At 45.4% G+C, this 26,328-nt stretch overlaps 1 protein-coding gene across 2 annotated transcripts in view; it reads right to left on the reverse strand.

Moving 5' to 3' along the window:
• ARHGAP6 (Rho GTPase activating protein 6) overlaps nucleotides 1–26,328 on the reverse strand; it is a 501,871-nt gene that overhangs the window by 253,026 nt on the left and 222,517 nt on the right. Inside the window, exon 1 of one of the 2 annotated variants that reach the window (XM_064277957.1) lies at nucleotides 10,719–10,924. The exons of the other annotated variant lie outside the window; for it this stretch is intronic. Coding sequence (XP_064134027.1) covers nucleotides 10,719–10,763 — 45 coding nt within the window. The 5' untranslated portion in view covers nucleotides 10,764–10,924. Of the gene's footprint in view, nucleotides 1–10,718; nucleotides 10,925–26,328 lie in introns of those variants that run through there. 2 annotated transcript variants of the gene reach the window in all.

Here is a 26,328-nt window from a genome sequence, read left to right on the forward strand (position 1 = left end):
ACAATGTGGTATGTTACCATTTTCAAATTCTTCCAACAAACTCAACATTCCATTCCCTTACTAGCCTCTTATGGCTCTAATTGAAGTGGCACCGCCGAGTTAGGAACCCTTGTTGGGTGGCACCCCATCTGGCAGAGGGAAGCCCAGCAGATACAGAGCCGCAGTGCTCCCCAAGCTGGCAAGATGGTTTTTGCCTCTTTATTTGACTTGGACGGGCTTATACATTTCTTTACCAGGTATTTCTGTGAGCTGCAGAAAGGGGCCATTCAAAAAATATTTTTCAAGTGTATTCATCTGAACTGCCTTTGCTATTCCCATGGCAACTGTCCCCCAAAGCCACAACCCCAACCTCTTCTGAAAACTTCATCTCCAAAATCTAATTTAGCTGGTACCTTGAACATGCAAAAATTTAGTATAAGTTTTTAAAAAGAGAAGTGAAAGAGTTCTAAGAATGTGTCATATAGCTAAAGAGAAGGGAGAAAATCCTAATGTATTTTCATTTCCTAGAGTCAGGGTGTCTTTCAAGGAAATAGGAAGTTGTAGCGTTCTTGGTGACAACGATCACCTTTTAATAAACAAATTAGCCTTCGACTTTGTGTGTAACTTAGGTACTGAAACATAGCCCATGTCCACATCTGTGAAGACAATGACAGCATTCGGTCCCATGTAATGACTAGTGGGAGTCCTGGCTGTTTTCATTTTAAGCCTTTAAGTGTTCAGAATAATCAATCCTTAGAAAATAAGGTTAAAGGCTTGATTATTCTGAACCAGAAAATCAAAGAAGACAGGATTAAATTAAAAGATATTAAATCAATTGTATTTGTTTGTAAATGTTGGTGATCTCAGTCCAAAACTTTGTAACTAAATGGATTTACTCCCTATCATTAAGGAACTTACAATCTAAAACAGGCCATGCCAATTAACACCGAATGATGTGGTCGGGAGTCAGGAAACCAGCCAACCAACCTGTTGCAGTGGAGTCAATTCCTGCTGATGGTGACCCCATGTGTATCAGAGTAGAACTGTGCTCCACAGGGTTTTCAGTGGCTGGTTTTTTGGAAGTGAACACCAGGCCTTTCTTCCGAGTTGCCTGTGGGTGGACTTGACCTCCACCTTTTCCTTAGCAGCGTAGCACATTAACCATTTGCACCACCCAGGGACTCCAAGAGTTAAAAAAGAGCGGGCAATCCTTGTCAATGGCAGGATTGATAAGAGACCAACCCTGGGATGCTTGGGAGGCTTTTTACCATGAAGAGATTGAGAGAAGAGCTGGGAAGAACGCTCTCCCTCCTTCTTCCTTTTACTTCGCTTTCAGTGCATTTTCCCCGGAGCAGGCAGGTCTCATCATATCCGCAAGGAGTGGCTGCTGGCCGGAAGCAATGAGTACTCCAGCTCCTTACTTATGTAGATAGCAAATCCGATATCCAGCAATGAAGGCTTTCCCAGAGTCCCTTAGGTCCTCACTCGCACATTATGAATTCTAAACTTAGACCCAGGACTAACAAATTTGATGAACTGATTTTCTAGCTAAATCTGAATACCTGTTGCTGTTGAGTTGGTTCTGACTCATGGGGACCCTAGAGGACAGAGCAGAACTGGCCCATAGGGTTTCCAAGGCTGTAATCTTTATGGAGGCAGACTGCCACATTTTTCTCACCCGGAGCGGCTGGTGGATTTGAACTGCCGACATTTCGATTAGCGGCTATTAGCTTAACCACTGCGCCGCCAGGGCTCCATATATTTGAATACTAGTAGTGAATTAGAGGAGCCCTGGTGGTTCAGTGGTTAAGCACTCAGCTGTGAACCGAAAGGTCAGCAGCTCAAATCCACCAGTTGCCCCTTGGAAACCCTATGGGGCAGTTCTACTCTGTCCTATAGGGTAGCTATGAGTCGGAACTGACTCGATGGCAACAGGTTTTTTGTTGTTGTTGTTGTCGTTTGCTTTTTGTTAAACATTAATAAATCAAAGAGTAAGCTAAAGTCAAGGGAGAAACCAGAAAACCTAAAAAAAAAAAAAGCCCCAAGATTATCATGGAGTGTAGAAGCCAAGAGCCCGAGGCACTGAGGCTTCTGGAAGGGCGACCATCGCCCATCCACGGTAATCCCGCACAGTATGAAAAATGATGTTCGTGTTATTCACATCCAGAAATGGTAACCCACATTTTGTTGACTGCACCTCTTATTAAGCTTATTGTTTGTTGTTGTTGTTAGGTGCTGTCAAGTCAGTTCTGACTTACAGCGACCCTAAGTACAACAGAACAAAACACTGCCTGGTCCTTCGCCATCCTCACAATTGTTGCTATACTTGAGCCTATCCTTGCAGCCACTGTGTCAGTCCATCTCGTTGGGGGTCTTCCTCTCTTTCACTGATGTAAAAAGCTGGGAAGTGTATAATGCATTTTGGAGAGTGTCATACAAAATGATTCTCAAAATCACGAAAGGCATTGATGCCTAAAATAAAACAGGACACGACATTATGCATTTGTCGAAATCCTCAGGACTGGACAACACAAAGCATGAGCCCAAATGTGAACTATGGACCTTGCTTAATAATAATGTGTTAATATCGGTCTCCCAACTGTAACAAATTTACCATACCAATGTAAGACGTTAATAACAGAGAGTATGCAGGGGAGAGGGCAGGTCATGGGAGCCCTCTGTACTTTCTGCACAATTTCTCTGTAAACCTAAAACTGCTCTACAGTTTTAAGTTACATTTAAAGTGTGGAAAAAAAAAAGAGAGAGAGAGACTCTTAGGTCAGGGTTTCCCAGCCCCCGGCACTGTTGACATTTGGGGCTGGATCGTTCTTTGTGAGGGGCTGTTCTGTGCATTGTAGGATGTTTAGCAGCATCCCTGGCCTCTACCCTCCAGGAGGACCCCCGCCCACCTCCCCGTTGTGACAACCAGAAATGTCTCCAGACACTGCCGAATGTCCCTTGGTTGAGAACCATTAGAAAATGGATGCTGAGTGACATATTGCTGGACCAGCCTCTTGTCCGTTTAGAGGGTGCGGCTGAGATGAACTCCAGGTGCTCTCCGGAAATGTGAGCTGCATCCTCTCAGCGTCTACACTACCGGACTGCGCTCTGAGATCCACTTTGCCGCTGAGTCCTCGGCTTCTTGGAGCTGCTTGAGCAGTATGTGGTTCATCATGAAAAGCGGTGGTTTCTGTACAGGGCTAATGTCAGACACCTCGAAAGCTTTCTCAGACTCTCAATTTCAAGTCCCATCTTTGGAGATTCTCATTTAGTAGGAACTGGGTAAATCCCTGAAGCCAATATTTTTTTCCAGTCTCCCTCTCCAGTCCACCCCCATCATCAATGATGATGAGTCAAGTTTGGATAACTCTGGGGTAACCTAAGTAAAAACACCCAGCCAGCCAGATTCACCTTCTTTTAAATATTTACTGGGTGCCTACCCGGGGCCAACACCGTAATTCAAATGCGTTTTGAATTATGGTGTTGCTGAAGAATATTGAATATACCATGAACTGCCAGAAGAAGGAACAAATCTGTCTCGGAAGAGGTACAGCCAGAATGCTCCTTAAGAGGGAGGCTAGAGAGACTCTGTCTCACATACTTTGGACGTGGTATCAGAAGGGATCAATCCCTGGAGAAGGACATCATGCTTGGTAAAGCAGAGGTTCAGCGAAAAAGAGGAAGACCTTCAATGAGATGGATTGACACAGTGGCTGCAACAATGGGCTCAAACATAGGAACGACTGTGAGGATGGCACAGGCCGGGCTGTGTTTTGTTCTGTTGTGCATAGGGTCGTTATGAGTCAGAACTGACTCAAAAGCACCTAACAAAAACCCAGTGCCAGGGCCTGCTGTAGGCAGTGGGGATAAGGTGGGAAAACCATAACTGGGTCTCAGCCCTGAATAAGCTTACACACAGTAGGGGGCAACAGACAAACAATGATATATAATATAACCTCAAGTAGCGATGCAAACAACCAAGGCAGCAGCCAGTGTGATATGAAGGATGATAACTTTGGAAAGAGTGGTCAGGGGAGGTGGTGTTCTTTCTGCAACCTGAAGGATGAAAACAAATCAGCCACACAAAGAACATTCTGGGCAGAAGGAACAGCCAGCACAAAGGCTTTGGGCAGGAAAGTGCTGGTCATGTTTGAGGAACAGAAAGCCCACTATTGTGGCCGAGCAGTGGGAGACGGGGAGGGGGGGTGGCAGAAAGCAGCAAAGATCATGTAGGGAGGGCTTGCAAGGCCATGGTCACAGATGGAGATGCTAGTCTAAACGTAATGAAAAGCCACTGGAGGGCTCTAGGCACTGAAATGTCACAATTTCATTTTCTTGTTAAAAGCTCGCAGTGTCACAGGACTGGAATGTAAGGTCACCATATGCCTTCGTGGAGACAATGGATGCTGATGCTTCGTATTAAGGTGAGAGCGACAGAGATGGAGACAAGAGGACGGATGTGGGGAGTGTTACGAAACAGATCCACAGGGCTGGCTCAGAGATTCCACATGAGGCAGGTGGGCAAGGGAGGAAACCAGGATGTCCCCGAGGTGTTCCAGCTGGGGCAACTCGCTGAGACGGGGAGGGCCAGGAGTAACACAGGTGAGAGGGAAGTGAAGAATCAAGAATCCAGTGAACACTGCCTATGACTGAACAATAAAACCACAGACTAGTTGAGCATCATGCACATATGGTCCAGGTTATCACACCATGGGGAAGGTGATAGAAAGGAAATAAGAGAAGTTCATTACCAAATAGGACTTGTATTGTTTTTATAGGCTCAGTAGATATCTCTGCTTTGTAAGACCCAACAGGAATTCGGTAATTTATCAATGAATAGAGGCGCTTTAGAAGTGGTTTGAATGATGGGGGATGTGGCTTCCAACATGATGATGGGGGAGGCTGGGGGTTCCAGACCCAAGAGGCCATCCCCGGAAGGCTGAGTGCAGCAAAGAAGTAGGTGGTCTAGGGTGAGTGGAAAGGCAGCCAGGATTAGAAGGGTTGTGAATTAACGGGGTTCGATAACCACCCATTTATTTTCAACTTACATAATATTTACTTTTATGAGAAGGAGACAAACGACAAGTAAACAGAGTGATAGAAAACTGCTTTTCATGCAAGTGAATTCCGGGCCATGCCACAGGTCAGTACAAGTTCTGTTGAATTTCTTAAGATGTCTACAGTGGTGGCGCTGATGGATGATAACTGATTTGTATCAGCATGGCCCTGCAACAGTGCCCAGTTTTGGGCCTCTTCAGAATGATCAAAGAATATCCTGTCATCAGCACCACTTAATTATTAAGTGAATTCACTAAATTCAAAGGCTTTGAAAAAAGAATGTGCATATAGAGCAAATTTGGCAACTTTCCCCCAAGGCCCTAACCATTCTGTGTAAAGACAGGCTCTCTGTCAGAGTGAGTGGCTTAGCCCTTCCAGTGGGGTCCTTAGGGAGGAGTAAAGTAGAGCGAAGATACAGTCGGGGTCTGATTACGAGGCTGTGGTCAAAAGCACAGATGGTGGGGTGACCACACCAAACAGGAAGTGAGGTCAGCAACAGCTCAGAAGTAGGCTGGTACAAGGGAGAGGAATGAGCAGCTTGGAGCCTCAGATACTGGGTCTCGCGTACTGGATTTACACAGTTATTCTACAAATACTTATCAAGCACTTACTACGCTCCTGGGGTCCCTGGGTGATGCAAACTATTAATGTGCTCGGCTGCTAACCAAAAGGTTGTAGGTTCGAGTCCATCCAGAGGTGCCTAGGAAGAAAGGTCTGGCAATCTACTTCCAAAAAATCAGCCATTGAAAACCCTTTGGAGCACAGTTCTACTCTGGCACACAAGAGGTCACGATGAGTCAGAACTGACGCAATCGCAACTGGTAGTTATAACATCGAGTCCCTGGGTGGTGCAAAAGGAGCTCTGGTGGCGCTAACCAAAAGGTGGGTGGTTCAAACCCACCAGCCACTCCGCAGGGGAAAGATGTGGCAGTCTGATTCCATAAAGATTACAGCCTTGGAAACCCTATGGGACGGTTCTAATCTGTCCTACAGGTTCGTTATGAGTCAAAAGAAAGGTTTGGCAATCTACTTCCAAAAAGCAGCCGTTGAAAACCTTATGGAGGACAGTTCTACTCTGGTGCACATGGGGGTGCCATGAGCGAGCATTAACTTGGTGGCAAGTGGTTTACCACATGTCAGGCACTGTACCAGGTGCTCGGACACATCAGTGCACCAAAGACCCTAGAGTCCTGCCTTAGTGAAGCTTACGTTCTAACAGGGAAAGATGCTGTAATCCACGCGCATAGCACCCAAGTAAATACAGAGTGGTGAAGACGACGAGTACCAGGAAAAACGGTCAACTTGGGATCAGGTTAAGCCGAAGCAGAAACTTGCGCAGGATGGGCTGAGAGTGGGGTGGGGAGGTGGTAGAGATGGGTGATCAGGGTAGATTTCATTGAGAAGTTGCTATCAGAACAAAGATTTGAAGGAAGCCATGAGAATGTCTAGGGGAAGAGTGTTTCCTGGCAGAGGGAATTGCTAGCACAAAGGCCTAAAGGGGTAAGCATGCCTAGAGAGTTGGAGGGGCATGAGAGAGGCCAGCATGGCTAGAGCAGAGAGAGGCAGGAAGGGTGAGGAGAAGACGACGAGGTTGGAAAGGGGGGTGAATGCGATGGCTTCCAAGCCACTGGGGTGTGGAGAGTGAAGGAAGAAATGGCACCCAACAAGGCTGAACAGGCCTGCAGGGCCAGTGCCTGCAGGATTTCATAAGCTATGTCCATGGGGTTGGACTTGATCCAAAGGCAATGCGGAGCCACGGAAGGCTTTTTTTTTTTTTAGCAAGAGAGTAAAACGGGCCTGCGTAGAGGTCTGAGAGATCACATGGGCTGCATCTTGGCAGCTGGACTCCACAGGGACTAGCTCAGAGTCAGAGTCTAAGCCTGCTGCTTCCTAACCACACCTCAGTGAATAGAACACTCACGACCCATAGATTTATCTGAGCTGGAGGCATCGTGAAACCTTCTTCTTGCTTCCCTTTCTACAGGAAGGAGACAAAAATAATGATGTAACTCCAGGGTGTTGTTTGGGATAAACAGGATTCATAAAATGCCCCAAATTGCTTCTAATAATTTATTACAGAACTAAGACTGTGAAGTAATTCTGCCAAAGAAGTCGCCAGACTTAACTTCATAGGTTGTCATGAAATTAGGCATATGTTACATGATCTTGGCAGGCAATCAACGTTTGTAATATTTTGTTTGTGGCTAATGAAGGAAAGCATATGAGGACTGTTGGGAAAGTCAGTTTAACATAATCTTTAACCCAAGCTAAGTCACCTGACATTACGGGGTCACCACATACCTACTCAGAATTGTGGGAGAAGGTTGTTAAAGCTGTGATCATTGAAACTGGGGTGACTACTTACTACACCCCCAGCATGTGTGCTGTGTTAGTGATCAGCCTCTCTCCAAAGTTCTGTATGATCACCGAATGGTGTATATAATACTCAGAGTATTTACTGTGTTTTCTCTTTTCAGATCTCCCTATGATATACACAGTAATAGCCATATCTTCTTAAAACCATGTGTGAGAATCAGAGACCAGTGGGTCTGAGCCGGAAGTGACTATGCTCCCTCCCCCCAGGGGACATAAGGCAATGTCTGGAAACAATTTTGGTTGTCACAACTGGAGGGGTATGCTACTGGCATCCAGTAGGTACAAACCAGGGATGCTGCTAAACAACCTACAATGCACAGAACAGCCCCCCATAACAAAGAACTATTTGCCTCAAAATGCCGATTTTTCCAAGGCCAAGAAACACTGAGGCAGACATAAAGATACGGCATTGAACTTAGTGGATATTTAGAAATTTGTTTTTTTCTCTATACTAGCCAAATTAAAGAGCAATTTGGCTATGCGATTCAACAATATGGATGGCCACATTAAATCACTCAAGGTCCAACATTTGTTTGTTGGGTTTTTGGGGTGATAAAGGATGTAACCCGGTACCCAGTGCCGCAGAGTTAATTCGGACTCATAGCGACCCTATAGGACAGAGTAAAACTGCCCCATAGAGTTCCCAAGGAGCACCTGGCAAATTCGAACTGCCGTCCCATTGGTTAGCAGCCGTAGCACTTAACTACTACACCACTAGGGTTTCCGATAAAGGATGCAGAGGGAAGAAAAATTTGGTTCGTCTACCTCAATTGTCCAAATGACTCAGACAAGCACTGTGGGATCAGGGCACTGGGCAAAGCTCTCAGTTTTTTGTCACCAATTACACCTGTGCCACTTACATCTGCAGCCTCACCTTGGACAAGTACAGAAAGCACTGAGGAAGAACACTAAATAATTGTTCCCTGGATTATATTTCAGAGGAGGCAAGAGGAGCTAAGGACACATGTAAGGTAATTCTTCTCCAAGAAGACAGACCAAAAAGCCCCAAGACCACAGGATGATGCAGGTTGGGCAAAACCATGTTGAGCCAAGTAATGGGAATATTTGTGCTAAAAGGCAAAACAAGCTTCTGGAATTAGCTAAACCCCAGTGGGGGAAGTAGACAAAGGCTGCGGCATTAGAATAGTGATTAAGCAATAGAGAGCTATGTTAATATGAAAAGCAATGGGTCACACATAATAAAGAATATTCTTTCGACTTGTGAGGGATACAGAGCTTTTGAATGCTGCTGCTTTATTTATCATGCTGAAGTATGCATAGAAAACTTCAAAGAACCCGGTGATTTCTTCTAACCTGAAATCCCAACAAATTCTCTCTGGAAGTTTCCTTTTCATAGTCTTAAATCAGAATATACATATATGCTGGCGACCTGTGCTAGAAGAAGGGGCTACTTCATCAGCAAATCTTCCTGCAGAGCTCAAGAGGGGTCATTACTGTTGGCTGACTCAAGTTTATTATTTTAGGAGAACTGAGACAGCAGAATTAAAATAATTTTTTTAAACTGTTTTATGATGTGTTGGATGTGTCTGCAATAATTGAGGCAATGATCATTTTTGTCACATATACCTATTGCCATCAAGTTGATTCCAACTCATAGTGATCCTATAGGACAGAGTAGAACAGCCCCATAGAGTTTCCAAGGAGCGCCTGGTGGATTTGAACTGCTGTCCTTTTGGTTAGCAGCCGAGCTCTTAACTACTGCACCACCAGGGCTCCTTTGTCACATACACTAATACACATATTTTTTTTTTAATCTTTTTAATTAAGGAGTCAGTTTTCACCCCGCCCCCGGTAAATGGCATGAGGAGAAGCCCTCAGATCACAAACCAAAGGGGAAACCAGCACACCTTTCAGAATCTGGACAAGGTTTTATGGTCCAGAGGGGTGGGGGCGCCCAGCTGGCATAATACGCACATATTCTAGCTCCTTCCGTGTAAAGAAACCGCTACTGAAATCGAGTTATCGTTCATACCACTTTAAAAGGCAAATCGCCCAGCCGCTAAAGTCTCCAAAGAAATGACAAGCATCAGTAATTTACAAGTAACTCACTTGGCATTTCAAGGCAAAACCAGAGAAAACGCTGTCACAGGTTCCTAGAACGTTCGCCTGGAAAGGGACCTGAAATATTTTCTAATTCAAGCCCTCATTTTTCTAGCGGAGGAAAGTGAAGCAGAAGAGGTGTGTGGTTTACCCAGGAGCCGGGGAGGTCCTTGGCCAGCCAGGCCACCTGGAAACCAGCTAGGACAGCTCCCGACCTCTGTGCCTACCACCCCTATCCACCTCAGCTCCTTTAGGGAAAAGTATTTTTTTGAAGTAGGGAGTGAAGTTTGGAGGACATGAATTCCAGATTAGAAATAGTGACAATTCTTGTCTTAACTTTCTGCCTACTTCTCTCCAGTTTTTCAAATTCGGCAGTCAGCATGTCCCTTCTCAACAGTGAAAAATCATGTCAATGAAAACTCAGTAAGCAGATGGCAGAAAAACTGCCAACCTCCCATCTTAAAATGACACATCTTACAAGTGGAAAATAAATGCCCGAAGATGAAGAAGCTAAGCACTGCTGCCTGACCCTTCCTGGAGGGGCACTGCAGAATCTTCAGGAGCAGTCCTCATTCTTCACAAACAGCTTTCTTGTCTTTCTTTCTGTTTTCTCTCTCAAATACAATCTCAATCTAGAATCTAGATTTGATGGGTCCTGAATCCTGACATCTTAACTCCTTCAACGGAGGCAAGCCCCGTGTTTTGTTGTGTTCCCTGCCGTGCCCCGGCGCCTAGCACAGTGCCTGGCACATAGTAGGTCCCCAATAAATAGTTGGGGAAGGATTGTCGAGCCAATAGGAAGAGGAGAGGCCACCCTGATGGAAGGGGAGATAAGGTGTAACACTTTGTCCTGCTACAAACTCGGAGGGAGATGTAGACCCCTTTCCATTTCCACCGTGGCCCGCAGCAGTTCTCTGCTTGCAACACCCAGGTCACCAAGCTGTCCTGCCTCCATCCACTTCTATTCCCGTCCTCGCACAGTATCTGACCAGAGGCTGAATGGGCCGCCGAAGTCCAGTCCCGGGAGTCCCAGGCTCAAATCCCTGGCCCCCGACGCAGTGACCACCGCAAGGGGCTCCAGGGGTAGGCTCCCGAGCAGGTGACACTCGGGTGGTGCACACGGCACCCCACCACCACCACCCAGGATCTCTGGGGAGCCACAACGCCTATCACCCCCGCACGGTCCCCTCCCCGGCTGGCGAAGTGGTGCCCCCTGTCGCCCGTGCGCGCGCCGGGACACTCACCGCGTAGTGCAGCTGTGGCTTCTGACCGCGCACCGGGTCCCCCATATTGCCGCCGGGAAGGAGTAGCCTGGGGTCGCGGCGCCAGTTCCAGGTCCCCTACTCCACCGCCATCCCGGGCCGCCCCGGCGCGAGCTGCTCCGTGCACCCGGAGCGCCTGCCAAGCTCCCGGCACCAGCGTCCGGCCGCTGAGCCGCCGGGGACCGGGAACCGGGGGCGGCGGGGGCGGGGGAGGAGGAGAGCGCTGCGAGTCGGCGCGAGGGGCGGTGTTTATGCTTTCCGCCCCGGACGGGCCCCTGGCGCCGCCAGCTGTTGGGGACAGGAGCGCCCGAGCGGCCACGACAGGTGTCGGCGGGCCGGCAGGCGCTCCACCTCCTGCCACGGCCCCTGACCGACCCCAGGGACCCGGCGGGCAGGGCTGGGGGCTGCTGAAGCCTTGCCACCGCCGAGGAGGCGAGCTGGGGTTTCCAAGAACGAGACTTTCCCCAACTTTGGGCGACGCGTGGGCACGCCGGCGGGGAGGCGCTTCGCAGCCAGCCCCCGGCGGGCGGAGTTTCAGGGAGTCTCAGCTGCGGGGACCCTTGGGAGGGCAGCTGGGAGGGGGCGGCGGAGGGGAGGGAGCCCGGGCTGAATGCTGGCCCGGCCCGGCCACTTCGGGAGGACCGGGTCCCAGAGGGCTCGCAGGACCCAGGCGTGTCTGGGGAACCCCGCTGGATGGGGAAAAAAGGAGCCCTGGAGAATTCGCTGGAAATTGAGGGCTGGCGTGCATTAGAGCCAGGTTGATCTGAGTATACGGGAGGGAGGGCGCTGCTTCTGTGTCTTAGTTCTTGGGTGCAAATCTGAAAACGACAAGGCAAGGAAGATTTGGAAATAGCAGATACGTACGCTCTACCTGCAAGCACTGCCAAGTAAACCAAATCGTTTTTAGCACACACTGGAGGCTCACAAGAAGACCTCAAACTGAGCTCCTTCTGAGACCCCCTCATGAGGCTGTGTGGACACCCGCTAACGCACACTCACTTTGAAACACAGGAGAAGAGCATGCAGTTCCTGCCCCAATCCTGGCCTGCAGTGTCTTCTTGGCAGCCTCCCCCACACCAAACACTGACAAAGTCAGGGCCTGGGGGCAGAGCAGAAACTCCAGATCTAGGAAGATGAATCAGTCAACCAGCCAAGCCCAAGAGGGGTGACTTTGAAGTGGAGATGACGGGTTTGTGGGTGGTTTGTGCCAGTTCTGTACAGGGTCCCACTCATGGCCCTGGACCTGCTACATACCAGGTCCTGAGCAGGTGGGCTGGGGGTGAAAGGAGTCAGAAAATCGGATGTGGCCCCTGTCCTTGAGTATTTACAATTTCAGTGGATGCACCACCCACTAGCATGTAGTCTATTAAAACAATTGGCAACTTAGTTGTAATTGGCAGTGGAAACAAGAAGCAAGGGGTACAGGTGTCCTGAGGAACCTACCACTAGATAATCTGTGACAGTTCATCCACCTGGAAAACTATGATTATAGCTAATAATGCTGATCCAAACCTACGACTCAGCAACTCCACTCCTCGATACACAGAGAAATGAGTGCAGATGGCCACTCATGAACAAGAAGGTTCTGAACATCTTTAGGCATAATCGCCCAACATGGAAACACCCCAAATGTCCACCGACTCCTGCAGGATAAACCAACCATGGTCCAGCCATACAATGGAATACTACTCAGCAATGAAAAGGAGAACACTACTGATGCCCACAGCAACATGGATTAATCTCACAAACATTATGTGGAGAGAATGAAACCAGACATAAAAGAGTGTGTACTGTAAGATCCCATTTATTTATTCTTAACCTGAAATTGAAGAATACAGAATGGTGACAGAAAGCAGAATAGGGCTACCAAAGGTTACAGGGTGCTACTGACGGGGAAGGAGGTGCAAGGGAACCTTCCAGGTTCTGGAAATGTTCTATATCTTGATCAGTGTGGTGGCTACCCAGTTATGTTGTTAGTTGTCATCGAGTCGATTCCTGCGTCATAGGCAGGGGAGATTATCCAGTAAGTAAGGTAAGCACAGGCTTACTTGTGCTTACTTACCAATATGTAGTGCACAGTTCCACATTTTTTCAGCACATGTGAAATTGTGCACTACAGATTGGTAAATAAGCACAAATAAGCTCGGGCTTACCTGGTTTACTGGGCCATCGGTCCCCGTGAGGAACTGTAAATTTCAAAAGAGGCTTTGATTCTATAGGAAGGTGCTGTGGGGCTGGGAGAGAGACAGATGCTAACCATACCTTGAAGCAGAATCTTTGATGTGGTGAACAATGTGAAATTGTTCACTACAGATGATCTGGTGAACAAGGTAAGCACTGTGCTTACCTTGCCTATTGGGTAATCCGTCCCCTCCATGGCGTTTTCAATGGCTGTGATCTTTCAGAAGCAGATCACAGGGCCTCTGGGTGGGTTAGAATCTCCAGCCTTTCAGTTAGTAGCCCAGCACTTAACTGTTTGCGCCACCTAGAGACTCCCTAAGTCATCAAAGACCCTTAAAATATCTAAGGCAGAGAATCCTGGTAAGCTTCACCAAGAAGTATCCTTCAGAGAATGCAGCCAGGGCAGGCGGGAGAGGGCTTAATGAGACTGAATGACCTCCACATGCCCCAGTGAAAAAAGCTTTACCTCACTGTGGTCTATTTGGAAAGGTGGACTTTCTAGCCTTTGTGACTTCTTACTCTGTCAATCCACCATTAAGCCCCAAACCTGAAATCCCTCTCCCTTCCAAAACTGTCCAATTATTAATATATTCCAACAATACAAGGTGGGGTTCTGGGTTTTAAAAACCTTAACTGTGATCCTTTAATCAGTACCCATTGTCATGGATTGAATTATGTCCCCCCAAAAACACGTGTATCAACTTGGTTAGGCCATGATTCTCAATTCGGCGTGGTTGTCCTCCATTTTGTGATTGTAATTTTATGTTAAAAGGATTAGGGTGGGATTGTAACACCACCCTTACTCAGGTCGCCTCTCTGATCCAACATAAAGGGAGTTTCCCTAGGGTGTGGCCTGCACCACCTTTTATGTCTCAAAAGATAAAAGGAAAGGGAAGCATGCAAAGAGTTGGGGACCTCATACCACCAGGAAAGCAGCACCTGGAGCAGAGCGCGTCCTTTGGACCCGGGGTCCCTGCGCCTGAGAAGCTCCTCGACCAGGGGAAGATTGAGGACAAGGACCTTCCTCGAGAGCCAACACAGAGAGAAAGCCCTCCTCCAGAGCCGACACCCTGAATTTGGACTTGTAGACTGTGAGAAAATAAGTTTCTCTTTGTTAAAGCCATCCACTTGTGGTATTTCTGTTATGGCTGCACTAGAGAACTAACACACCCAAGAGTAAGTCAGCCCCATGGTAAATCTGGGTCATCTTCAGATTTTGTTTGTATTCTGCCTTTGAAAAATGTATTAAGTCACTAAACGGCATTGTCGTCTGCCAAAAATAAGCCTTCATTTCCAATGTATACTTATATTTAGGAAGGACTTCTGCCTTCTAGAGTATTTCTTGTTACATTTTCATTGCCAGGTCTGAGTGAAATTTACAGCACAATAGGGTTGTTTTGCTGTGTTTAAAAGATTTTGTGAGATGGGGCAAAGCATTTAAGAAAAGAAATGATCAGTCCATGCTAGAAGACTCTTAAATTCAATGCAGAGTGAATCATCCGCCTCTTCAATTCTCAGTCCATTTGTTCAAGTCTCAAGAAGGGACCTAGAAAATTATGCAGAATTCTAAAAGATCTGTGAGATCTTAAGCAATCTGAATTCCCCACATTATTTCCCTTTAAATATATTTCAAACATTATTGCAGTTGAAATTTCTTTTTGGCGGGTCTCTACTTCCAAGTATCTTTCCCATGTTATTCATTTATCCACTTGGTGAATACTTACAAAGAAATATTTATTAAAATTAATATTTAATAAATTTATATTAATTAAAATTATAAATAAATATTCATGATAAATAAATATTTATAACTGCCTCCTATGTGCAGGTATTGTTCTAGATCTACAAAACTACATATTAACATGGCCGGTGGTTTAGAAATTCAAGTTTGGTCTTTGGGGGCAACAGGGGAGACTTATGGGGGTTAGACGCACATCAAACCGCACTGCAGAGTAGGTTGAAGGTAACCCAGTTTGCTAGTTAAGATCTTGCTTGGCTAATGTTCCCTTTCGGTTAGTCATTTTTTAAAATAAATTTGTCTGATGTTTATAGTTTCCCCCAGAGAGGACTCAAAAATAATCTTAGCAAGTTACTCTACCCAGCATCATTCTTAAGAGAAAACAACTAAAAAAGGCCAGATCTACTGGACTGATAGAGACTAGAGGAACCCCTTGAGACTACTGCCCTAAGATATCCTTTGAACTTGGCACTGAAGCTACTCCCCGAGGTCTCCTTTCAGCCAAATAAGAGATTGACTTATAAAATAAACAACATCACCCGTGAGTAATCTGCTCCCTTAAACAATGAACTATATGAGACCAAATGGTCAACATTTACCCAGAAGCAAAGATGAGAAGACAAGGAGGGGCAGGGAAGCTAGAGCAATGGAAACAGAACAACCAGAATGGAAATCATGAGAATGCTGACACATCGTGAGAACTGTAACCAATGGCACGGAAAAACTTGCATAAAAATTGTTAAGACCAAAAAAACCAAACCCATTGCCGTGGAGTCGATTTGCCATGTAAACTTTCACCTAAAACACAATAAAATATTTTACAAAAAGACAGAGAAAATGAGGTATACAAACAGTGAAATCTCCCCACTTCCTGCAACTCTTTCTGCTAGAGCATTTAAATTAAAATCCTTGTTTGCATGGACTTTGCCTGCCTATAGGTTGGGTTCACGTTTTCCACATTTAGTGCCAGCTCAGGGTGATGAATTTTGTCAGGAAAGCTTTACTTAAATCCATGGAAGCAAATTCAGGTTCAGCGTTTAGGAGTAACCTGAGCTCTGAGGACCACTTAGGATGCCAGGACGTGGAGGCTATGTTTGGAGGCCCAGCTCTGCCATTGTCAACAGAGTGGCTAGGAGACCCCACTGAGTGGGGAGCCCTCTCCCCAGTGGGAACCCAGTGCCTGCACCCTTCCATTCCACTGTCTTGTCAATCCAGCTCCTAGAGTACTGTAAACTTTTTGAAAGAGAAAAATGGATACCCATCTCATCATCATTGAGGTCAAGAAATAGAATTTATCACTAGTGCCCCAGAAACTTCCACCTTCCTCAGCTGCATTCTAACACCCTACCCCCCCCTCCCCAGTGGCAAACACTGTCCTATCTTTTATGGTGTTCACTTCCTTGTTTCCCTTTTATAGCAGGGTGTCTCAACCCTGGCACTGTTGACACTTGGAGATTGATAATTCTTTGGGGAAGAGGCATCCTGTGCATTGCAGGATGTTAAGCAGCATCCCTAGCCTCTACCCACTAGATGCCAGTAGCATCCTCTCTCCCCAGTCCAGGCAGGCAAACTTCTTCAAGCCCAAGCCCAAGCCTGAGCCTACTGAGTAGATTCCGGTTCTTTTGACCCTAGAGGACAGGGTAGAACTGCCCCATAGTGTTTCCAAGGAGCGCCTGGTGGATTCGAACTGCTGACCTTTTGGTTAGCAGCCGAGCTCTTAACCACTAGCCAGCAGGGCTCCTCAAGCAGCTCCAGGCATTGCCAAATGTCTCCTTAGGGGGCAAAATCACTCCTGGTTGAGAACCACTGCTTTTTAGGGAGTTATGTACCCATAAGCATTAGAGTTTAGTGTTGCCTGTCTTCTAACTTTATATAAATGTATTTATACAGTATGCTTTTTAATACATCTGACTTCTTTTGCTCAACATGATGTTTTGAAGGCTCACCCGTGCTATCATATGTAGCGTGAGTTCGTTCATTCCCATTGCTGCCTAGTATTCCGTTGTGTTTCCCCTGACTTATCTTTCCAACAGCTGATGGACATCTGTGTTCTTTCAAGTTCGGGACTCCTAAAAACCATACTGCTCGCACATCATTATCCAATCTCCTTGTGCACGTGTGCACACATTTTTATAGGGTGCAAACCTAGAAATAGCATTCTGGGTCATCGGTATGCGTATCTTCAACTTCACTGGACAATGCCAAATGGTTTTCCAAGGCGACCGTACCAATTAGAATCTTTATTTACACTACAGTATAAATAGACGGAGCATAGTTTACACAAAGATTAAACATAGTTTAGAGTTGTCCCTCATGGAGGTTTTTTTTTTTGTTCCCCAAGGGGCTCCAAAGAAGGAATTAAGGGAACGAAGCTCCAGGATCAGGAAGGAGAGATGGAGGAGTAGCTTAGGCTCGCCTTGTCCAAAATCACATCTCTCCTGCAAGTGAAGAAGGAACTACCACCTTCCAGCTCTGCCAGGGCTCTGGCATTGGAAATGCCATTGCTGACTCCACCCACACGTGCGGGCAGCAGCGATGGATACACGGGTTATGCTTTTTAGGGAGGACATTGTATCAGGGAGAAGTTCAACACATGGGGGGGAAATCTCAGTGCACCTACCATTCCATATGTGTCACTTAAGGAAACTCCATCTTGCTCCACAGCTCTAATGTCTGTCACCTCTTCTCTTCCATCACTGCTAGGTCATGGGAGAGCCCTTACAGGGATATGGCAATGGGCAGGATCCAAGAAGGCATAAGGGACCCATTCCTTTCTCCAGGTAAGTTAGAGAGACAACCTCCATCCTGAACACAGATGTGGGTGGAAGACCAGTGAATGAGGGAGTCCCGGTGGTGCCAAAGATGGTGCCTGGAGCTGTGGGCACATAGGACAGGCTGAGAAGAGAGAGGAGTGTCCTGGCACAGCTTGGTACTACTGCCCTGGGCCTCGGTCCCTATACAGAGCATATCTCGAGAAGTTATCCATCAAGTAGGAGTCCCGGGGGGTGCAAACAGTTAAGCGCTCTGCTACTAACTAGAAGGTTGGTAATTCGAATCCACCCAGAGGCACGTTGGAAGGAAGACCTGGTGATCTACTTCCGAAAAAGCAGCCATTGAAAACCCTACGGAACCCAGTTCTACTCTGACATACATGGGGTCACCATGAGTCGGAATCAACTCGACAGCAACTGGTTTTGGATCCATGAACTGGCGGTGATGGTCATGAGAGATGAGAAAGGAATGACCTGTGAATACAGGCAAACCAGGGAAGTGAGGGTGAGGAAAAACTGGCCATTAAAATGGGTTTGGTTTGGATCATCGGTTTGTCCTTTTGTTGTCATTTTACTCTTTTCACCGAAGAATTGCTTTTATTTTTGCTCAGTGCCAGGGAGCCAGGGAGGGTGCCCTTAAAAAACGCCCAGGGAGAGATGTTTCTTAAAATAAACTTTCTATTCAAGAGTCCATCCGCAGTAAAGGAGAGGCCACAATCCCTCCAGTTATGACTTTCCAGTATAAAAGCTTGAGGATCGAGAAGCTACGTTTCCTTTATGTTCATAACCTGATGTGAGTCTATTGCCTTTCCCTCTCCAATTACAACTTCCTTTCTGCTGCGGGATGTTTCAAGTGTCCAAACTGTATGGAACGTCCATAACAACACCAACACCCCAGGGGCTAGAATTGTTTGAAAGAATGATGATTGCACTATTTATGGAGCAGCTATGACACAGGTCCTTTGTTAAGCTAAATGTTTTGCAAACAGCAAATGTGGAGCCTCAGAATACTTAGTGCAAGGAAAGTATCCCATTTAATTCATGAGGGTAATTAACTTGCTTTGTACACCAGTAACTGGTGAAGTCAAGATGTAAATATAATCCATGCCAGTACTTTTCAAAGTAGAGATTATTTGGATAAACCCTACAGGTTTATTAGGTTGCTACAGGAGGCACCAGACACTGCCAAGGCCCCATCCATATCTCTTAGGTCAGCGGTTCTCAACCAGGGATGATTGTGCCTCCTTGGGGACACTTGGTGATGTCCGGAGACATTTTTTGTTGTTAACAATGGGGGAGAGGTGCTACTGGCATGTAGCGGGTAGAGACCAAGGATGCTGCTAAATACCCTACAATGCACAGGACAGTCCCCACCACAAAGAATGATCCAGCTCCACATATCAATGACACAAAGGCTGAGAAACTCTGCATAGACATAAGAAATTCATCCTTTAATAACCTTGACTTAGTAGCATCTCACACACCAAGAACACATTTTTTTTTTTCAGTGGAGTGGGCTTTGGGCCATTCAAGAAAACAAGGACAAATTTCCCCAGAGCAAAAGAGTAGAGCTAGCCCGGGGACTCATACTCCAACACAGCATGCTGAAAGGCTAAGACGCTGGGTAAAAACTGACCATTTTTGTGATCAAAACTGACAACGATGGAGTCCTTCGGAGGACTTGGCTAGTCACTCAAAGAAACTACTGTTATCGCCTTAAAAAATATCCTAGTTTTGGAGGCTCAACAGAATCATGAATGACCACCCCTGGCATCACTGCGATGCCTGGAGTTTTCAAAGGAATTTCACATGTGATTAATCCAGCTTGTGATTACAATTCTCATTTTTGATAGGGTACAGCGCTTACTAGGCAAAAGTTAAGAATTTGTTGTCAGGAGTGTCTTAAAATGAGAAGGAAGCACAGAGAGCGTCCTTCGCCTGCCAAGTAATTGAACCTATCTGTATCCCATCAGTCAGAGGGGATGGGCCAAGGGGTTCCTCATGGAATGCCTGGTACATAAAGGTCGAGTACCAACAGTTTAGCAAGGCCTTCTTTGCCTTGCTGTGCAAAAAGAACCAACCAAAGAAAACTGCTCCAAGCCTAGTTTCTTGATTCTTTTTCTTTGAGGCCATGTTTTATGAAATTGGTTCTTACCCTGGAGCAATTTTGTCCCCCAGGGACATCTGGCACTGTCTGGAGATACTTTTGGTTGTCACATCTGGGGGAAAGAAGGTGCTAATAGTATGTATATAGTGAGTAGAGACCAGGGATGCTGCTAAACACCCTACAATGTACAGGACAGCCCCCACAGCAAAGAATGATCCGGCCCCAAGTATCAATAGCCTCGAGCATGAGAAATTCTGCTTTATGGATACATTGCTCTGGTAAAATAATTCTCATCCCTCAGAATCTAAGCATCAGGCTAGGACTTTTTCATAATTTCAGTTTTGGCTCCCATACTTCTTCACCTTCATGCACATAGCATAAATGGAAAGATATTACCTTGAGAGATTGTAAGTTTTTTTTCTCCCTTTTAGTTGAAGACAGGACGATGGGAAAGGGGACCAGCAAGAAATGGCAGCTGAGTGTTTCTGAAAGCGTGGTCTTCAGGGCCACATGCATCAGAATCACTTGAGGTGAATTTTTAAAAAGTAGATCTGAAGCCCTCCCCCAAACACAGTGAATCAGAATTGCTGGGAGTGCCAGCCCAGCATTGACATTTTGAGCAAGATCCTTTGATTGTAACCATGTGCAAAACAGTTTGGTAACCACTGACGTGATTGCACTAAGATACAGAAACTGACACTTTGAAAAGCTAAGTGACTTGTTCAAGGCTGAGCATCTAGCATGAGACAATGCCAGCACTCATCCAGAACGCTGGATTTAACATTCAAAAAAAAGTGGAAAATATCTCTAGATTTATGACTAATAAGCAAGAACCAGATTTCCCCATTCGGAGCTATTGAAGAAGAAATGAACCTAACATTGTGGCCCAGTTGAGCACAGCCCAGAGCCCACTGAGTAACTTGCTACATTTTCCTGTGGTTTTCTCAAGTTTTCTCCCCATTGTCTTCATGACTTAGAGCAAAAGGAATGTTACACATAACTTCTTTCAAAGTTCTTAGGATAACTCTTTTCCCTTAAATTTTATTTTTCAAAACCATGCAATTCCCTTTCTCACATTAACATGTCAAGAGCTGACAAATGTGTAATTACACAAATTATTAGCCCTTTAGGCTTTCCAAAGGGAAAACCTCTTTCGAGTCTACTGACAAACCTTCTCACCTAGAAAATCATTTGTATAGCCTCCCATCTTGGCAAAATAGCTATCAGCCCCCAATTCCCTGTCGTAGATGGAAAAATCTGAGATGTGGGGCAAAAGAAAGCTGTTATGTACATCGTAACAAATAATGTGACAACTTCAAGGCTATCAGTTTGCATTTCTGTAAGCCCCATTTTTACAGTGCAACGGTTGAAAGAACAGAAGAAATGCATTCTGTGAAGACTGAAGAAGGACATGAAGACAATCATGAATGATTTGAAGGGATGCCATGTGTCAGAAAGGAAAGTTTTGTCTGTTTTTTGTCCAGAAGGCTGGACAACGACCAATGGCGGAAGCTATGAAAACTGAGATTTTGGCTCAACATAAGAAAGGGCTTTCTACATTTGACCCAGCAATTCCACTTCCAGGTATATAACCAAGAAAAATGAAAACATATGTCCACACAAAGACTTGTACACGGATGTTTACAGCAGCATTATTCACAGTAGCTCCAAAGTGGTAACAACCCACATGTCCATCAGCTGATGAATGGATAAACAAAATGTGGTATTATCCATATAATGGAAGATTACTTGGCCATAAAAACAATGAAGGACTGATAAATGATACGACATAGATGAACCTTGAAGACTTTATGCTAAGTGAAAGAAGCCAGTCACAAAAGGCCACGTATTATATAATTACATTTCTATGAATGTCCAGAATAGACAAATCCTTAGAGACAGAAAGTACATTAGTGGTTGCCTAGGGCTGGGGGTATGGGGGTAGTTGAAAGTGATAGCTAAAGGGGATGATGAAAATATTCTAAAATTATGGCAGTGATGGTTGCATGACATTGTGAATATACTAAATTGAATTGTTCACTTTGAATGGGTGAATTGTATGTAAATTATGTCTATAAATTCTACATATAGATCTATAAATTATATCTATAAATAAAACTAGTACCAAAAAAAATGAAAAGAGAGAGGAAAAAGGGAGGGAGGGAGGGAGGGAGGAAGAAAAATAACTCCATAATAATCCAGTGGTACGAGGGCGGGTGTCCCAGGAGGTACTGGTATCTTCTCTGGTAATATTTAAGCTGAGCCTGGATGACCATCAGCTAGAGAAGCTGCACTGTGAACACAGTTCCCCTGTAGGACCTCAAACACTAAAATGCAAGAGTCAATGTTCTGAATGTTTCATCCCTTTCTTGTTTCCCTAACAACTACCTGTATGGCTCAAGGCTAAAGACTGGCTTCCATTCATTGATTCAGTCCATTCTTTCACTCATACTTTCAATAGGGCTAACTGATGGCAAGGCTTTGGGCTATTTCTCTCTTCAAATAGTATAGCTTCCTCTCAAGTACAGTTCCCCAGAAGCAGACACTAAAGGCTATGTTCCCAGGAGAAACCAATAAGGGGTGAGTATAATAGGGAGCCCTGGTGGTGCAGTGGTTAAGAGCTCGGCTGCTAACCAAAAGGTGGGCAGTTTGGCTGAATGGACATAAAAATAGAGGGTGGAGAGAAGGAGTGTGCTGTCTCATTAGGGGGAGAGCAACCCAGAGTATATAACCCACTGCTGTCCAGTTGATTCTGACTCATAGCGACCCAATAGGACAGAGTAGAACTGCCCCGTAGAGTTTCCAAGAAGCGCCTGGCAGATTCAAACTGCCCACCTTTTGGTTAGCAGCTGCAGCACTTAACCCCTACACCACCAGGGTTTCCTAGGAGTATATAGCAAGGTGTATATAAGTTTTTGTATGAGAGACTGACTTGATTTGTAAACTTTCACTTAAAGCACAATAAAAAATTTAAAAAAAAAGGTTGGCAGTTTGAATTCACCAGTTGCTCCTTGGAAACCCGGGGCACTTCTGCTCTGTCCTATAGGGTTGCCATGACTTGGAATCACTCAATGGCAATGGGGTAGTAGTGGTAGTATAATAGGGTAAGGAAATGGGAGGAAGCCAAGTAAGGGGACGCTTTCTGGCAAAGTCCCAGTGTTAGCCTGATCCCGAGGGGAGCTCTGGAGTGTCAACTGCATCTCAGAGTTTGTCCCATCTCAAACCCAAGGAGCCAAATTTGAATGCTCTCGCACCTGCCAGTTACAGGCTATGGGATGCCCCGGGGTGCTGTAAACTCCCAAGCACTGTCTGCTCCATGTGGGTACAGGGAAACTGCTCTATAACCCAAGGAAGCCTTCTGAAGAAGTGCACAGATGTAGGTCCTTAGAAGCAAATTCCACAGAAGCAGCTGGGGGAGAGGACCAGCACACAGAACTGGTAAAAGATCTGAGATACTGTAGTCTGGGCATGACTCCAGCAGTATCCACCACGCTTATTGCTTGAGAACTTACTAGGCTTTAAAGTCTGTTGATAACTCTGCTCCTATGGCCAGAGGTACTGCAAAGGGTAGAAGCTTGCACATACTTCCACAGAGATGAAGGATGAATTGATCTCCCAAGGCTTGACGATCTGTCTGACTCTCCTCCTCGCTGCTAAATGCTTTATCTGGTATCTTTGCCTACATGAGACCTGTTTCATTTCATACCCTCCAAGTTTCTGGATTGGCTAACCTGCTCACAAGCGCTCAGCAGTTTCAGCAGCCCCAACTGCCATTTCATCAATGGTGAAGACTGGGCAGATTCCAAAGGCTACAAACTCATGAAATCATCCATGATTGTGTTGCTGTGACCAGACTCAGATTTTACTTATCCAGATTTCTTTTTTTCTCCTAAATTAACACAAATAGACCTAAAATGCTGATCCACAGCCACACACGCAGCTTCGGTTTCATTGATCTTTTTTTGTTCGTTTAGTTTTTAAAAAAATTTTATTGTGGTGTAAACTGAATGCTTTGAAGGCCAGCATAGCAGGGGCAGGGGTCTGGGGACCATGGTTTCAGGGGACATCTAAGTCAATTGGCATAATTAAATCTATTAAGAAAACATTCTGCATCCCACTTTGAAATGTGGCATCTGGGGTCTTAAACACTAGCAAGCAGCCATCTAAGATGCATCAATTGGTCTCGGCCCACCTGGATCAAAGGAGAATGAAGAACACCAAGGATGCAAGGCGATTACGAGCCCAAGAAACAGAAAGGGTCACATGAACCAGAGTCTACATCATCCTGAGATCAGAAGAACTAGATGGTGCCCGGCTACAACTTATGACTGCCCTGACAGGGAACACAACAGAGAACCCCTGAAGGAGCAGGAGAGTAGTGGGGTGCAGACCCCAAATTCTCATAAGACCAGACTTAATGGTCTAACTGAGACGAGCAGGACCCCGGTGGTCATGACCCCCAGACCTTCTGTTGGCCCAGGACAGGCGCCATTCCCAAAGCCAACTCTTCAGACATGGATTGGACTGGACAATGGGTTGGAGAGTGATGCTGGTGAGGAGTGAGCTTCTTGGATCAGGTGGACACTTGAGACTATGTTGGCATCTCCTGTCTGGAGGGGAGATGAGAGGGTGGAGGGGGTTAGAAGCTGGCAAAAAGGACACGAAAAGAGAGAGTGGAGGTAGAGAGCAGGTTGTCTCATTAGGGGAGAGTAATTAGGAGTGTGTAGCAAGGTGTATATGGCTTTTTGTGTGAGAGACTGACTTGATCTGTAAACTTTCACTTAAAGCACAATAAAAATTATTTTAAAAAAAGCACGTCAAAAAAAAAGGAAAAAAAATAAATTTTTATTGTGGTGAAAAACATATACCAAAGCATTTGCCGCTTCAACCTTTTTTATGTGTAAAATTCAGTGGTGTTAATTATATTTACGAAGTCCCTGGGTAGTACAAACAGTTAAATGCTCAACTACTAGCCAAAAGGTTGGTGGTTGGAATCTACCCAGAGGTGCCACGGAACACAGGCTTGGTGATTTGCTCCTGAAAGGTCACAGCCTGGAAAACCCTATGGAGCACAGGTCTACTCTGCACACGTGGGATCGCCATGAGTCGGAATAGACTAGATGGCAATAGGTTTTTGTTTTGTTTCTTATGGTAATTCTATGCTTAACTTTTTCTTTCTTTTTAAAAAAATTTTATTGTGTTCTAGGTGAAAGTTTACAGCAGAAATTAGTTTCTCATTCAAAAATTTATATACAAATTGTTTTCTGACATTGGTCATCATCCCTTCAATGTGTCAGCACTCTCCTCCTTTCTCTTTACACCCCGGGGTTCATTGATCATTTCCTGACATCATTTGTTGATCACCCTTTTTTTGTGGGGATTAAATGAGTTAATGTCAGAATCAACGGCAACGGGTTTGTTTTTGTTTTTTTTAATAGGAGTTCCTGGGTGGTACAAACGGTTACTGTGCTCAGCTGCTAACCAAAGGCTGGAGGTTCAAATCCACCCTGAAGTGCCTCAAAAGAAAGGCCTGGCGATCTATTTCTGGGTCAGAGTCGACTCAACAGACAAGATGGGCTAATGGCAAAATGCCTCAGCACTGAATGAAAACACAGCAAATACTCGGTAGAATGAAAAAATGAGAAAGAAAGAACAGAAACAAAAAGAGCTCCGAGAAGCCCTTAAGGCATATTTTGGTGGTGAGGAGGGCTGGAGGGCTTTGCTCTAGAGCGTGGCTTTGTTTGTATCCAGGGAAGTGCATGAGTTGAACTTCCATAAATAGAGGAGCTTCGGCACCATTCTCTATTGCTAATATTTTCTTTTCCTCTGACGTGCGTCCTCAGCATTTCAGCTCACAGCGAACGCTTATCACATGAATGACAACTGATACTAGAAAGGGTTACAGTCTAGCAGGATCACAGAGAGTTCTAGAAAAACCCAGGAAAACACCAAGGGGGACAGGGAGTCCCCATCCAAGTATTTTAGAAACAACTTGAACAAGAAAGCATATTGCACTTCAATCAGGAATCTCTCCTGGAACAACCTTGTGGGGAGATGTTTGTCTCCGATCTAGCACACCCAAAAAAAACCCCAAACCAAACCCGTTGCTGTCAAGTTGATTCCAACTTACAGCAACCCTATAGGACAAAGCAGAATTGCTCCACAGGATTTCTAAGACTGTAATCTTTATAGAAGCAGACTGCCACATCTTTCTCCTGCAGAGCAGCTGGTGGGTTTGAGCTGCTGAACTTTCACGTAGCAGCCAAGCACCTTAACCACTGCATCACCAGGACTCCCTCGATCTAGCACAGGGATTGGCAAACTACAGCCTGTGGGCCAAGTCCAGCCAGCCACCTGTTTTTTCACAGCCTTTGAGCTAAGAATGGTTTTTACATTTTTTAAATGGTTGGAAATAAAATCAAAAGAACAATATTTTGTGGCATGTGAAAATTATAGGAAATTCAAATTGCAGGGTCTATAACTCAAGTTTGTTGGCACACAGCCATGCCCATTCGTTTATGTATCATCTATGGCTTATTTCAAGCTGTGACAGCAGAGTTGAGTAGCTGTGACAGAGACTGTATGGTCTGCAAAGGCTAAAATAACTGGTATTTTAGAGAAAAATATTGTCACCCCTGCTAGCATAATTGGATGTCCATCTCTTAAAGAAAAAAAAATGAAACAAGACCCATACCTTATATCATACACAAAAACTAACTCAAAATGGATCAAAGACCTAAATATAAAACCAAAACTATAAAGATCATGGAATTAAAAACAGGGTCAAATCTATAG

Source organism: Loxodonta africana, chromosome X (genome assembly GCF_030014295.1).
Source record: "Loxodonta africana isolate mLoxAfr1 chromosome X, mLoxAfr1.hap2, whole genome shotgun sequence".
NCBI lineage: Eukaryota > Metazoa > Chordata > Mammalia > Proboscidea > Elephantidae > Loxodonta > Loxodonta africana.